Source organism: Eschrichtius robustus, chromosome 1 (genome assembly GCF_028021215.1).
Source record: "Eschrichtius robustus isolate mEscRob2 chromosome 1, mEscRob2.pri, whole genome shotgun sequence".
Taxonomy (NCBI): domain Eukaryota; kingdom Metazoa; phylum Chordata; class Mammalia; order Artiodactyla; family Eschrichtiidae; genus Eschrichtius; species Eschrichtius robustus.
The window spans coordinates 156,571,184-156,587,683 of NC_090824.1; the positions used below are offsets into that span (position 1 = coordinate 156,571,184).

Here is a 16,500-nt window from a genome sequence, read left to right on the forward strand (position 1 = left end):
GTTTTGCTGCATGCCTCAAAGTGAAAAAACAAAAACCGGTATGCTGGGCAAAAACAACACAAAAACAAAAAATACATGATTTTGCAGTCTCTCCTTAATTAAGATTCTTCTCTGCCTATTCTCCACCCCAACCCTGAAGCACAGAAACACCAAGAGCCACCAAATTGAACTTGTTTATGCTTATTATCACCAGTGGGATCACCTGGCACATACATTTCTTAGTAACTGTGGGAAGGAGATAATTTAAAGAGCTTCATTTTTCTGTCCTCCTCACAGAGACCCTTACACAACATCTGTTCTGGAGAAACGCTTAACAATAAGATGGGGAATACCTGAGAGGGCACTCAAGACCAGCTTCCAATGACTGACTAGAATCTCCAGTAAGTTACTGGCCTCAATACCCTTTTCACCTATTTAATTCAATTGGCTTAGGTGACCCAAGGTCCCCTTCAACTGTAAGGTTCTGTTTATTTTTTAATAACCTTAATACTCTTCATGGATTTTTTTGTTTGCTTGTTCATTTGTTTGCTTTTTTAAATAAAAAAAGAAAAGTAACATGGCAAGGGGGAGGCAAAGACCCCATCATTTGGACAAGTCACACTCCAAAATTTAGCCTTTTGGTTACCAATTACACACCTTATCTTTTAAGAGGATCTCATATGTTGTTATAAGTGCATTGAACTTCAGCCTTTTGGTCTGACAGTGAATCCATTCATATTCTCGTATCTGTAAGAGAAAACGATCATTAAGATACAATTTCTACCTTTACCTTTCTATATCACCAGCAAGTCTTATGACAGATGCAATAAATATACCAAATAAAAAATAAATCTGATTAGAATTTAATGAATACCCTATACATTCTAAACTGACCTAAGCAACCAAAGTATAGAGCAATATGAGTTAGAATTAAAAGATCTATTGTGGAGCAGCAAAAACTTTATTGCCAGAATTCAAATAAATTGTCATCTCCCTCTGCCCCCCTCCACCCCCCATATATTTGACCACAAAAAATGCATTTCATCAGCAATTAAACCCTGGTAACTTGAACTTATCTAGGGATCTCCCAGAATGAGAACTTTCTTAAGGAAATACAATTTGATCATTCTTTGGGTAGGGCATACTTTTACTAGTAAATAAAACAAATTCCAACCTCTGGCTTGGTCAGAAATTTCATTAATCATATAGCAGAAAGGTGTGGCCCCCAAGAAAAAAGAAAGGGAGGCTTACAGGATGAAAATACAATTTAATATGAATGAAAATAACGTCAGTGCAAAGGAAAACAAAAACTAACACATTCGTACTGAAGTATAATATAATGTATTTAACTGGACACCCAGCAAGCACAATGGTCCATGACAGAGTTCCTACAGTTTGGTTGTCAAGTTAAGAACCGGAGGACAAGTCAAGGAGAGCTGCAGGGCATCACCATGAAGTGGGAAGAAGAACAAAGAAAAGGAGTACTGGAAAGAAAAGAAAATGTCCCTGATTCCACAGTTTTTTAGGGTTCACTTTCTTTGTCTTCACCTTTCAATGCAGTAGTGCTTGAAGCAATTCTGCATAATCTAGAACTTCTTTTTCTTTTTTAATGGTTAACGAATGGATTAACAAACTTAAGAACTACTATAGACTTAGAAACTCAAAATTAGAGCAATGAAGTCTGCCAGAGTTTAGGTTAGAAAATTTTAATGAAAATATTTAATAAAAATGAATTTGCATTACCATGGTAATATATGGTTGTAACATCTCTCTCAAAGGTTGAGGATTCCTGATGGCTTGCTCTTATTATATATAAGCAATCCCCTAGAAACAGTTTATTCCAACATACACACAGTGGGAAAAAGCAAAGGTCTGGGACCAGACGTGTCTTTGTCCCAGTCCCAGCTCTGCCACATTCCAGCTGGCCGGGGGACAAGTGTTAAACTCTCTGAGTCAATTTCTTCAACAGTAGATTGGAAAGAATATCATCTACTTTGAAGACTATCATAAGGATTATAGGTAACATATGTAAAGCACCCAGCACAGGGCCTGGCACATAGTAAGTACCTTAAAAAAAGTTGTTATCAAGAAAAGATTTGCCAAACAAAGACAAACTTAAGCCCATGTGCCCTAAGTTCCTGATGCTCAAGTTAACTTTGATATCAGACAGATAATTCTCATTTCTGCAGCTCTGAAATGGCTCACTGTCCTTTTATTCCTTTCTTGTAAGTTATGCCACCTCACTAGTTTAAAAGGTTAGGAAACCAACTCTAAGAACTCAATTATTTTCAGTAATATCTCTCTGCTCAAATAGCAAAAATAATATTAACATTCCACAAGGCATTAACTCTATCTTATAATCCTTTATAAATAAAGTGGTCTTGAAAGCACAGCGGAAAGAAAGAAGAAAAACTTAATACTGCAATCCAACTAAGAGAGATTCCCATTCAAGTACTGCTGTTGCTGTTCTTCACAAAGTAAGCATATGCTTTTAAGACTATCTGAATTGTATTTTTGTGATACATCAGTCTCCCAATATCAGGGGCATAGCACCGTGTCAGAATCACAATTTTACTAAAGACTATAATGGCTTTAGGTCAATTTCCAAAAATACATTTATAACACAGATTCTATCCCAATTCTTTTTGTTTACACACCGTATTTCTGCTCATCAGGTCACCTATGTAAACCACTACGTTAATCTCTGGTGCCCAGATTTCAAACTCCCTCTGCCATGAGGTGAGGGTGGATAAAGGGACGACTATAAGAAAGGGGCCATACAGCTGGTGTTGGTGAAACAGGTAGGAGAGGAATGATATGGTCTGGATGGTCTTTCCTAGGCCCATTTCATCAGCAAGGATTACACTGTTACTTCTGCAGAAAGAAAAAGATAAAAACAAAAAGATCATTAGTTCACAAAAAAACAGTATGTGCACAAACAGCAAAGGCATCAATGCCTCACAATGTCACCAAGCAAGACATGGGTTGTGAGCCTCTAATGTCTTTCCTCTCCTCTGCAATTAACTCTCCTACATTAAGACAGTCGAGTAACAAGTAATCTAAGTATAATCAAGGTCTGGATTACTACAAGAGCCTATTCAGACTGTATGTTCTTTATCTTGCATTTTGGTCTTTTACATCTATCCCCTGTAACAGAGAAGGCAGGTTTTGTTATATTGGTGTATGCAAGCACATGACCTTGGGTTCCATCAGTACAGAAAGCAAGGGCAGATGGGCTATCCCCACTGCTGATGAACCCTACAGGCTGACAGTCATGTGCCTTTGTTCAAAGTGCCCACCCATTCCACTGCAGGCCACTGGGTTGTTTAATGCTACATACACTACTCCCTAGACCTACATGCTGCAGGTACACAGAGCTTGTTTCAAATACACTACTCTACAGCAGGGGTAGGATGCAGATCAGATCTCTGAATCCCACCCCAGACCTACTGAATCAGAGTATCTGCGGAAGGGCTCAAGAATCTGTATTGCTTAACAAGTACTTCTGGATATTGTGCTGTGGGTATATGGCTTGGACCTCACTTTGAGAAACAAGGCTCTAGGAGACAGGCAGGAGGCAGGATTTCAACAGGACGCTAATAGAAAAGGATTGTAAAGATATTAAGAAAAAACCTTTAAGTAAATTAAGTTAATTTAAACTGAAAGAAATAGCCAGAGTTAGGAAAGTATGTTCCAGAAATAGAAAAGAGCCCATTTGGCAGGAAACCAGGACTGCGTGTATGCCATAAGTTTGAAAATATTAAAAGGTTCTGGAAAATCAGGCCATGGGAGGTTTACACATATATAATACATGCTTAATCAGTGGACCGGAGAGAACTAAAACCAATATTCAAGTTAAAGACAACTTAATCAATTAGAAAAACAAGACATTTAATTCACCGAGAAGAGATTCCTTTGAGTAATTTTCCTCATATTTCTCTCACCTTTTCACACCACTGGGGAGGAAACAGGGTTAATCTTCTCCAACATTTCCTCTCCCTAGCAAACTGCCACTGTCCATTTATACACATGAAAGGAAGTTTGGATTGATTTGCCTGCTTTTCTGGCACTAGACCAAAACAGCATGTTACTTAACGCAAGGTTCCCGTGACCAGGGCCTAGTAGCTGCCTGGGCCCTTTTCAGCTGATTCTGAATTAGCCAGTTTAAAGTAGAAAATGCTGGCTCAGGACTCTACATGGTGTGACTTTGGACAAGGGCTCCTAAGAGCCCTCAACTATAAAACAAAAGGGTTAGTTACACAACTCCTGAAGGCTGCACCTAGCTTATAACCGTCCTTTAGGAAGATCAGGTCTCACTATTCTCCGAAACAAAAATAATTTTCAAGGAATTACGAACATCAGACCTCCATTCTCAGTCACAGAAATTGAATCTCCTCAAGATCTCTGATTCTCATATTGAATGTTAAATATTACATAAATTTTTACAAGACAATGAGTAGTACATGGTTCAATTGGGAAAGTCATTGTAAATGCACCTCTGTAACTTAAAAACCATCTTTTCAGCATTGAGAAAAGAAGCTGGCATGTTTTTGTTTTCAGGCTGTAGTCTAATTCTGAAATAAGAATTCTTGCTTTGCCATAAAACACTGAAGAAATTAAGAGTTTACATGTGGGGGAAGGAATTTGGAGACAGACATTAAAGGTACTTCTCACACTGTATGTTCCATGAAGACAGGGAAATCCTGTCTTGTCTTGGTTCACTATTAAATTCTCAAGGCCTGGGACTTCCCTGGTGGTCCGGTGGTAAAGAATCCGCCTTACAATGCAGGGGACGTGGGGTTCGATCCCTGGTCAGGGAACTAAGATCCAACATGCCTCGGGGCAACCCGCGCGCCACAACTACTGAGCTCACGCACCTCAATTAGAGCCCGCGTGCTGCAAACTATAGAGCCCGCGTGGTCTGGAACCCGTGCACCACAACCACAGAGCCCACGCGCCACAACTAGAGAAGGGAAAACCCGCATGCCACAACTAGAGAGAAGCCCGCACACCACAACGAAGAGCCCGCACGCCGCAATGCAAGATCCCACATGCCTCAACAGAGATCCCACGTGCCGCAACGAAGCCCCAACGCAGCCAAAGATAAATAAATAAATAATAAATAAAATCTTTAAAAAAAAAATTCTCCAGGACTACCTAAGTCCCTAATACACAGTAATTAGGGACTACTTGAATTTGCAATTGAATTTGGTGAATGAAATTTATGAGTACAGCCTCAAAGTACCTTTAAAACCACGTTGTCTTATCTCTCTTTCTTCTTTTTTTCCAAGACTATGCTGATCGATCTTGTTACAAAAAGGTAAAGGATAATTTCACAAGTCCAACCGTCAGAGAACTTTCTCTACAAGGGATGGCCTGCACAGCAATCGGGGGTGTGGGGGCGGGGGGGGGGTCACATTACTCTTCAGCACCACTATGTAAAATTAAAGGTTTCCTGGCTCAGAAAGACAACTGAATGGAAAAAAGACATTTTCTTCTTTCTTCTGAGAATAACTCCTTCCCCACTAAAGATCTGGGCAAATTACCTTGCTATTTATACTCATAAATAACATAGTAAGACATAGGTCTCTGGCTATGAGAAATTAACCCCCAAATAACTAAATAACAAAGTACTTTTTACTTCAGACTAAATTGGTAATGATACATACATAAAAACTCCCAGAAGTGGCTCCTCTCAATCACATAATTTTTTTATTTCTATAATGTACAAGAAAAGGAAGTAATTCTTTACACCTAACAGTTTTAAAAAGCCAGAAACAGTAGAGAAAACATCAAACATATTTTTCTACCTACTTGCACCAAGAATGAGCAAGCCAGTTGAGACCTTCTAGCTGATAATCTCGGAGCTCCAGGTTCTCTCCTCCTAAATATGCCGGCTGTTTCTTTAAAGCCACAAATCGTGGTCTCTGCTTCAGGGCCTGAAATGCAAAATTTAACAAAGCCCAGGTTTGAAAAAAACCTTCTTCCTGTTCCTATGTTAAAATGCTAGCCATGATTTCTGTGCTCTACACCAAAGCATAAGAATTTACATTTCACATCTGAATCACCAACCACACCCAACCCACCACGAGCTCTTGCATTGTGGTCTGCGTTCCCAAAGCCAGATTGCATCCCGAAATATTTTTTAGTTATGGCTCCTTTCCTGAAGTAAGTTTGCGAACACCATTAAATAGCACTTACTTTACATCATCTTTACAGTACAGCAGTGAGTCTCCTATTTTCATCTTGGCATTAGCTTACTCTAAACAATGCCTCTGGGAAAGTCTGTATATGCTAAATGCAGCGGAACTTTTTACCATAACAGCATTTGTAAATTCTGAATTGCAGCCCACCTACCTTGAACCCCCAACTGTGTGAGTTTGGTTTTCTGAAGGAAAGGATGCTGCTCTCACCTCCAGAGGTGTGAAGAATTGGCAGTCTAGTAAAGCCATGTCTCTATGGTGTGCACAAAATGTGGACTCTGTGGCCAAATCAGTTTGGGAAACAATGGATTAAAAAGTTATATAAATTTCATGGCTCATGACTTTTCAAAGTCTAACATTCTTGTGTATGCTGTGAACTTACAGGAGAAACTCATTCAGGAATGCTTCCCAAAGTTATTTGGCCACAATAGTGTTTTTTTCAGGGAGCATTTCTCTGAAGATTAGCACTCTCTGGAATAGTGCCCCATCATGAGAAAGTGTCGTCCTAATAACATATTTGATAAGGTAATTATTGTTAGCTGCAGCCCTCCTTTGTGAGCAGCTGGCAGTAAGCGGAATCAGACGCCTCTGGCTGCCCGCTTCTGCCACGTCTGCCCCACAGTGCTTCTCCCATCCGACCCCCCAGCTGCTGCCACTTCCCTCGTCCTCACACTAATTCTCCCTCCGTGGGCTTCTACGACCCCTTCCTGGTGGGACCTTCTGGCTTTAACAACTGCTTACTCTGGTCTCCAACAAACGGCCGTTAGATGAAACTTTCTAAATGAAATACTGTTTCCTGCCTGCTGCTCTGCTCAGGAGGGTAGGCTTAAGAATACCCACAGAATAAAATCCAAATACCCTCCAAGGCATTCAAGACATACACACTTTGACTCGCCAACATCACCTCCCTCTCCTCCTACCCTACCCTGAGGTCTGGTGGTCCTCCTACTGACTGTAAGAACATCTTTCTCTTAATATCTTTCACGGGAGGCCAATAACCTGGGCCCCCTTCTGTCTGTCTAACCAGCTCCAATCAATTCTTCAAGGACAGGGCACTTCAAGCACCACAATTTCCTCGTTTTAAAACCCCTTCAACGATCCCTGTGGCTCAGTGACTCCTACTTCTGGAATAGTCTTTATCACACTCATTGACCTTCACTTACACACTGCTTTTCACAGATAGAGGTTTGGTGCCATGAATTTGAATGTCAACCTCTTGGAGAAAGAGGCCATGTTTTACATAAACTTTTATTACTATGGACCCAAGCGTACCAATTTACACAGGGAATGAATTCCAACGGAAGAAAAGGAACTGTACAACCAATCTAGCAAATAAAAGAGCCTACATATTTAGTTTATAACCTAGAATTCAGACACTCCCCTTTCCCGTCACTTCTCTTTAAAGTGCTTTAATTCTTTCCAGTATTCTCCACAATATCTCCAAATTAGATATATCTAATTGTGTAAATAAGATTAAAGAAGTCAGCAAAGCCATTATACAACTCATCCTCTCCTTTTGTTTTAATTATTTTCCTTTGATGTCAAGGTTAAGTCATTTTCTTTCACTTCAAAATAGGAATTATCACTTACTTTTGTAGTATTTTCTCTTCCCAACATCTACCTATGTGGCCAACCCTTTGTAGCAATACACCTTTCCCCTGAAAACTCAAAAGCCAGCAGTCACCACACCTTGCATTCTCTTGTTGGGATGGTTTTTGAGTTGTTCCGACTATGGAAGCTGTCGATGCAGCTCTGGAATTTCTTTCCAATCAAGGCTTCATCTTCCCAGCTGCACTCTGAATAGGGCAGTCCCATCCATTTGCATAGATATTCAGGTTCATTGGAAGGTGCCGGCTTCCGACTGTGAGCTATTTCACATATAAAAATTTACAGATCAGCAACTGTCAATTAAAGGAGAGGAGTGACATTCTGTTTTACGTATAACCATGGAAACACCATGTGGCAAAGCTGTAAATATTCTGCAAAACATGAACTGCTCTTAAATGCTAAACAGTATTTATAAACAAGATGTCTTGCTTACCTGGAAAATCTGTTTGACCCAGCGTAGATTTGCTCGTCTTCACAGCTAAATAAATGGAAAGCTGGGTAAGTTATCACCATAACCAAGAAAACGGTGACATGTTAGGTCCTATGAATAAGAGTACAAATATACTCTACTATCTCACGTCTTAAAAAAAGAAAAGAAAAAGCAGCCTATCTAGCACTTACCCCATCTCTCTGTTCCCCCTTTACAACAAGGCTCCCCTGGGGAGCTTTCTTCATACTGTCCCCTCACTCTCTCCTGAAGCCACCCCATCAGGCCTGTAGCCCCACCACCACATGGGTCCATCTCCCCAGGGCCAGGCCTGCTGCAAAGCTGAAGGATCAAGTCCCAGTCCTCTGTGACTGGCAGCGCCTCCTCCTACCCGAGCCGTGTGACTCACCTGGCTCCCAGCACACCTCCCTCTCCTGGCTCTCCCCCTATCTCACTGGCTGTCCTTTCTCACTCTCCTCTGCTGGTTTCTTCCTGACTTCCAAAAGCTAGAACGCCCTCAGACTTCTACTCTCACCCCATACACATTCTTGATGATCTCATTAAACCTTAGGCTTTAAATACTATCTACATACGGATTACATTCTCAAATTTAAATCTCCAGCCCAGACTGAGTTCTAAACTCCAGACTCACATATGCTACAGCCTTCACAATACTATCCACTTAGATGACTGAGAAGTATATCAAACTGACAAATATCAAAATAAGCTCTTGATTTCCGTTCCAAAAATCAGCTCTTCCCTTAATCTTTCTATTTCAGTAAATGGTACCTCTAGTCTCCTATTTGCTCAGGTCAAGAATCTTGGCACCATCCTTGCCGCCTCTTTTCCCCCCATCTCCAAATCTACCGGCAAAGCCTGTTTGCCTTTCCTTCAACATAAATCTAGGCATCTGTCTATTCTCCAAAAGTATACCTACAAAAATGCATTTTTTAAAAATATTTATTTATTTGGTTGCACTGGATCTTAGTTGCGGCAGGCAGCCTCCTTAGTTGTGGCATGCATGTGGAATCTAGTTCCCTGATCAGGGAACGAACCCGGGCCCCCTGCATTGGGAGCGCAGAGTCTTAACCGCTGTGCCACCAACGAAGTCCCGCATTTTTTTTAATATATATACATTACTCCCAAAAGAAAAAGTTCTATTATTCCTGGAGCTCAAACACCGCTTAAATGAGTTTCCATGTACTTACCTATTACTCTTTCTACTATCTGATACTGTTTGTTCAGCTCTGAGGCCAGCTCTTGTTGGCAGCTGAAATATTCCACATCTTCAGGAGTAACCTTCCCTAACCTGGACAGAAGACAGACAGAAAAAATAAATACTTATTAGATTTGGGGGATCCATATACATCTATCAATGCAAAGTCAAGGTAGGAAAGGAAGCATAGTCTTTACTTTCATATGTCCCTTAGTAATCTTTTACTAATAATTAGGCCAGAGATTTTAAGAAAAACATGTAAGACTTACAGAAAACACTAAAAACCTTACACTTATAGGACATACCAGTTGTTCTCTCTGATGTGGCCCATTAATAAAGAAACCTAAAAATAACTATTCTGTGTGATGAATTCATGTGATAAATTCATATATCTTAATAGACAAGGACAATAAAACTCTTCCAGATTTACAAGAAAACCTGCCTTTTTTCAAATATGTATGGGCTTTAGGCGTGATTAAATGTGGCTTTTTTAGAAAACCAGTTATTCATACTTATAAAACGACAACACCAGCAACTTGAAATTGAATACTGCTATAGCTTTCAAGGATTTTTAAAATTCTAATCGCTTTACAAACTACCCACATCTTAAGGATACATATTTTTGTTTTTGACTCAAAGAAAAAATTTCTGATTTACTGAAGTAGCATATTTTGCATAGTAACAAAACAGGAATTGGAACCCATTTGTCCCTATTCCTAACACAAAATAACCTCATCACATGACACTGACACATATGTCTTCGGGGGGAACTTATGCTTCTTTTCGTCAGTTTAGGTGTGTGTATGCTGTGACCCCACGTATGTCTCAGATGCAACCTAACATGTTCAAAGCTGTAAGTAAACTACAAACAACAGGCTATCACAGTTTCAGAACATTTCTGTCACATCATTTCTGTAAACTGCGTAAAACCAAGATTAAAGTATATCATAACCCAGAGAGTTCTAGAATATTAACACCTGACATCCAAGCTACCCCAGCACAACCACAGAAAGTAACAAGGTGCTTAAGTACGTTAGCCTTGGACTCTGGCTGCCAGAATTCCAATCCTGGGCCCTCTCACAGAGTTGCTCTGTACCTCACTCTTCCCACAAAAAACATTTTGTTCAACAGTACAAATCTCGTAGGATTACTGTGAGGATTAATGAGATCATGTCTGAAAAATGCTCCATAAGCTAGTTATTATTAAACTCTACACACTTGGTGGCTATACACAAAAATATATACTATCTTCAGCTCACAGTTTTATAAAACATAATCGTGGATGCCTCCACAAGATGCTAAAGGCAAAATTTGATTTTCTAGATAGCTGTGTTCTCCATGGACTAGTTAAAAACCTTCCCTTCCTCCAGGCTGCAAATGTATTTTTTTTATCCAAGATGGATAATGTACCATTGCTTGATTTCATCCTCTTTCTTCTTGAAGTTCTCTAGTTTTTTTAGGCCCTTCACTTTCTGCTGCTGTAAGGACTCTTCACTCTCCCACGTGCTATGGATATACGACCAGCCCTTCCACTTGATGAGGTACTGGACTTCGCCTTCATCCTTTTCAGGTTCAAAGTCGCCACTAGGGTCTCCGTTAGCTTCAACTGCATATACAGTAGTAGAAGCTCCAGTGGCTGAAAAAGGATTCAGTTAAATTTTTTAAAGTATATTAAACCAGACATTGAAAAGCTTCCCAAATACACAAATGTCTAAAGAGTCTCTTTATGGATGAAGCACCAAAATCCTTTGACTTGAAATAAGCAGAAATTCACAAACAATACAGAATGAACGTGATCAACAATTTCAAATATTTTCATGATGCAAACCCAATTTTTACTACTTAGAACATTCCAAAATTTGCTGGTGAAATCAAAGAAATCTCTGTATCCAAACACAATAAAAATGGAACAGCAATATCCTTTTGTTTTGGTCCCTACTAACTCAGAAAACAAATCTGTCTCTCCAGGAATATTAAGAACAAGGTAAGAGAATTTAAAATCTCCCCAATTACTCATCCACCCAAAACTCCCTGTTAACTCTCTTAACCTCAAGTAAGTCTGGATGAAAAAAAAAAAGACAAAGAAAAATGAATTAGGTATTATTTTGATATTTCCTATATGGAAAGTTTACTTTAAAAAACTGAGTTGTGAGATATCTCAATTTGGATACAAAAATTCTTCACTACTGTCCAAATATGTATTTAACCCGTTTGATACTTATCACAAGGAGATTCAAAAACAAGTAACTAAAGGTAGATTTACTTAATGTTAATAATCAAGAATCTCTGCTGCATCACTGGTTTTTAAGATATTAAAACATCTTTAACCAGCTCAATTTTAAAACCTCAAAGACATATGGGACACAGCCCTACAGTCTCAGGTCAGTTTTTCTGTGGGTCAGAAAAACTTCCACATTTCACAACAAATACAGGCATGGACTGAAATTCATCACTTCAGAGCTGAATACATAAAATTTGGGCCTTACTGAGCAGATATAAAAAATAATTTGCTAGCTTCCAATGGCAGGGAAGGGGCAGCAGGTGTCATGTCTGGCCGCAAAGGCGGCAAGAAGCCCCTGAAGCAACCCAAGAATCAGGCTAAGGAGATGGACGAGGAAGGTGAAGCATTCAAGCAGAAACAGAAAGAGGAGCAGAAGTAACTCAAGGAGGTAAAAGCCAAGGGGAAGGGTCCCTGGCCACAGGTGGAATTAAGAAATCTGGCAAAAAGTAAGCTGTTCCTTGTGCCTGAGGCAATGATGATCTTTAATTCTATTCCTGTTTATAAACATCTGGATTCCCTACCATAACATCTGTTGCCACCTATGGCAAGAATGAAGTGTTGTCTTCACATACCTCCTTTCTTTCCCAGCCTTGAATCTAAGACCTTTTCAATAGTTTCACTATTATCCTGCTGTTCATCAACTCCTTCTCCAGTCATTTCAATGAGGTCATCTGAGTCAGTCTCAAAGTCATCGTCTTCTTTATAACTGCATGAGGAATAATGCCGCATAAATGAGAAACTATCTTTTCAGATTCAAACACCACCATACATAATATCATTAGGACAAGGAACCATACCCTTTTGGCTCCAACATGCTGTTGTGCAGATCAGCCACGATAAAGTGGGCTCGAAGTTCATTTTTTTTTCCTGCTTAAAGTATTAATGCATGTTCACAGATAACTGCAGGAAGGCTAACTCATATTGCAAAATAAAAACTGACTACAGTGATTTCTGTAAGCAAGACATAGAAAACTACTACAAAGACACTCCTATGTTTTCACTTTTTAATGAGATCATTACTATGTATAAACAAGGAAACAACTACAAAGAAAGAAAATGCATGATAAATGAAAAAAATTACTAGTATTCCATTAGATAAGTAGGTCTAAGGTTGAATATATCGACCCTGCATTTTGTCTCCCAATAACAAGAATATGAAATTTAAGTATTCTCAAGTTACTGAGCATACTTCCTGGTAATAAAATATTAAAATGTAACCTTCCGCCATATATTAACAACAAATGGTTTGGGAGTTACAGAAGAGAAAAACACAATTCTGGATGCAGTACAGCTATAGGAGGAAAAAGTGCTAAGCTACACATTAACATACTCAAAACCTAGTCCCAGCTTTCAAAGTATTAACTGGATACATTGAACAGGTTATTAATAACTGCAGGACTCAGCTTCACCATCTTTAAGTAGACCAAAAGAAACCTGCATATCTTCTAAAAGGAAATTAAATACCCTTTGATTCATATAAAGTAAAATATTTATGTTTGCATATTCTATTCCTTTATTTCATTTTCTATTAATGCTTCATAGTGTATCGTAAGCTTGATAAGATTATTATATCCAAATAACAATACATAAGCTGAAACTTAAAAGAATTTGTCTGATTCAAAGAGCAATTCAAAAGTGAAAATACAATCCTAATGTCCTTCCTAAAAAAGGATGTTATGGAATGAAGATAACATCACTACCACCTCAACGAAACATGAACTTGAAATAAAGCAGTTCTCTTCATAGGAATGAAGGCTTGAAATGAGTTATCACTATTCTTTCCATATTCCTATTGGCCAGAACCATTCTTTTTGCAAGAACCCTGACCAGATTTCCGAATACAACCTCAAGACACAGGTCATTATTTTTACCTATCAAATGCCTAATCCTGGACTTACCAGAACCAAGCTCTAGCCAACTACACTATCACCTTCCCTTCACGCTAATGAAAACCTTCTGGGGCATCACCTACCTAACATTTTTAGCCGCTCTGCGGCGAGTCTGCCTTTTGGGAGCTTCATCATCTTCATCCTCATCATCAGAAGAATCTTGCTTTTTCCTCTTTCCACGCTGAGCCTTAGGTTGCTTTTTAACACGAGGTTTGGGCATTGCTCTAAAATGAGAAAAGAAAAAATGGCAAAGTCCTTACTTTATCATCTGCTGTCTATACTTCAAATCTATATAATTGTTATTTCCCAGAGCAGGGTTCATATATAGGGATTAACCAGGGGAATGTTAGACATGAATAGTCCCAGGTCCCAGTCCCTGAGATTCTAATTCACTAGAGATCTGCTTCACTAGAAACATGAAAGCGATTCTACTGCTGATACCCTTCAGTCATTTATAGGAATACAGTCAGCCCTCTGTATCTGCAGGTTCCACATCCGCATATTCAACCAACCATGGATCAAAAATGTATTTGCAAAAAAAAATTCCACAGAGTTCCAGAATGTAAAATTTGAATTTGCTGCGCATTAGCAGCTACTTACATAGCATTTACATTGTATTAGGTATTATAAGTAATCAACAGATGATTAAAAGTATACAGAAGGAGATGCATAGATTATACGAAAATACTACAGCACTTTACATAAGGAAGCGACTTGAGCATCTGCAGATTCCGGTATCTACAAGGGTCCTGGAACCAATTCCCCGCAGGGGACGAAGGGACAACTGTACTGTGGGTTCTGAGGCAATGGTTCTCAACTGTTCCTCAGGATCACCTGACATAAAAAAATACACATGCAGCACGTTGCTGATGGCATCTCTCTGGTGGGCAATTTGGAAATATCTATCAAAATTACAATTTTATTTCTGGGAATCGACTTTACAGATATAGACTGATACAGGCACAGTAAGGTATTCACTGTGGTATTTGCAATAACAAAAGATTAGAAAAACTAAACATTCACCAACTGGGAACTAGTTCAATAAACAGAATACTACGCAACCATAAAAAAAGGGAGTTTTCTGTGCATTGATAAGGAAAGATTTCCAAGATAATGAAAGAAAAATGCAGAGAAAGATGCATGGAATGCTATCATCTGTATAAAGGAAGTAAAGGACAAGAAATAAAGACACATATATTTTTCTCCTATCTACATAAAATATACCAGGAAGGCTACCTGAGAGACTGTGCCCTGCCACAGACCAATGGAACGGGCTGAGGAGGTGGCCCCTCTAGTGACTCCCCTGCAGCCAGGACTGAGAGCCACAGACGAGGAGCTCTCAAAAGGAAATCCCCAAGTTCTCCATCAGTGGTAAAAAGGTGAAAGGAGAGAGAGGGAGACGGAAACTCACAATCATAGTCACCTGTTTCTCTCATACCTGCCATAACCAACACTACACAGACAGATGATCAGAGATTCAATAAATGATGGGTAAAATCTAGAAGACAGAACTGGAGTGGATTCCAGCCCTGAGAACTGAAACTGAGAAGAAAGGAGACAAAACTCATTGATGAATTTCCCTGCTGGGGTGGGAGGTGAGGGGTCAGGTACAACGTCCTAAGCCAGGGATAGACACAGGTTTGCTGTAAATGGCCAGAGGATAAGTATTTTTTACTTTCTCAGACAAGAGGCAAAGTTGAGGCCACTACATAGGTACTTATATAACAAGAGAAAATAAATTTTAACAAATATTTTATTGACGAAAGTCAAAATAAAATAATAATCATTGAGTACTTTTTTGTGTGATACAACATCTACTAACGAGAAGAATAGAATTCTTTTTGAAGGGATAACATTTCACTTCACTAGGGTTCAAATTTAGTGTTCCCCATCACCAAACTACAAATGTTCACCTATAAAAGCTATATTGAGTTCACAGGCCATACAAAAATAGGTGGTGAGTGGGATCTGGCCCAAAGTCAATTATTTGCCAAACTCATCCTAAGCAACACTGCCAAGGAGGTAAATTTTCCTGGGGCCTCTCTGCCTCCTGCCTTCCGTTCCCCATCACCAATATCTTTCAATGCCATATGTCTGATCAAAAATTACCAGTTTCCTCTCATCTCCACCTGCTTCCTTCTCTGCACAGATTCTCTGCTTAACGTTATAAAGATTATGAGAACAGGATAATAAACAGTAAAGTATGCTTTGAACCCGCCAATTAAACTTAACAATTAGTTCTCCCAAAAAAAAACTTGTACACTAGTTAAATACACAGGGAGCTTTTTTTAAGAGTGGAAGACACATTCGCTCCTCATAACTAGTCTGCCTGGAGTATGAACAGTAAGATCCACTCTGAGCTACGTACCATGCAAACACACAAAATCAATATAAGTAGCTCAGTAATCTAATTACTTGCTAATGATGCAGGCTGGCAAGAAGTTAACCAGGCATTCAAAATCCGGAATCACAACACACTGTACCCCATCAATTAAGGCCCTCGGGCTAGCACTACATCGTCCTTCTCAATCTAACACAAACTAAGCTCGACCAGAAGCAGAGACGTTCAAGCAAACACTGCACCTTCTGGGGACAGGTCTTCTGGCTTTCACTTTTTTTTGCTCTGGTTCGCTCTCTGCACTGGTGCCTTGTTCCTGTTCATCTTCTGAGGGTTCCCGTTTCCATTTTTCTCTGTGATCAAAAGCAAAGCAAAATTTTTTTTTCTGAAAGAATTCTTCAAGATTGTTTAGCTTGAAGAATCTGACAAATCTGACAATCTGATTAGCCAAAAAGGCAGAACATGTATATTTTAGATATTATGCTAAAAGATTTGTTCTAGCTCCATTTAAATTTTGGTTGTGTTCCTTCCTGGGCTGTGTAATATCTATTCCTATTTT

At 39.3% G+C, this 16,500-nt stretch overlaps 1 protein-coding gene across 6 annotated transcripts in view; it reads right to left on the minus strand.

The window, feature by feature from the left end:
* The window catches only part of CHD2 (chromodomain helicase DNA binding protein 2), a 116,772-nt gene that overhangs the window by 70,348 nt on the left and 29,924 nt on the right, over positions 1-16,500 (minus strand). For 4 of the 6 annotated variants that reach the window (XM_068557182.1, XM_068557191.1, XM_068557165.1 and 1 more), the window contains 10 exons: positions 16,187-16,294; positions 13,687-13,827; positions 12,287-12,420; positions 10,844-11,069; positions 9,426-9,526; positions 8,224-8,268; positions 7,872-8,050; positions 5,794-5,918; positions 2,637-2,853; positions 637-726 (listed from right to left, as the gene is read on the minus strand). In XM_068557182.1, the coding sequence (XP_068413283.1) occupies positions 637-726; positions 2,637-2,853; positions 5,794-5,918; positions 7,872-8,050; positions 8,224-8,268; positions 9,426-9,526; positions 10,844-11,069; positions 12,287-12,420; positions 13,687-13,827; positions 16,187-16,294 (1,366 nt within the window). Of the gene's footprint in view, positions 1-636; positions 727-2,636; positions 2,854-5,789; positions 5,919-7,871; positions 8,051-8,223; positions 8,269-9,425; positions 9,527-10,843; positions 11,070-12,286; positions 12,421-13,686; positions 13,828-16,186; positions 16,295-16,500 lie in introns of those variants that run through there. The other 2 variants (XM_068557201.1, XM_068557210.1) reach the window with 2 other exon arrangements.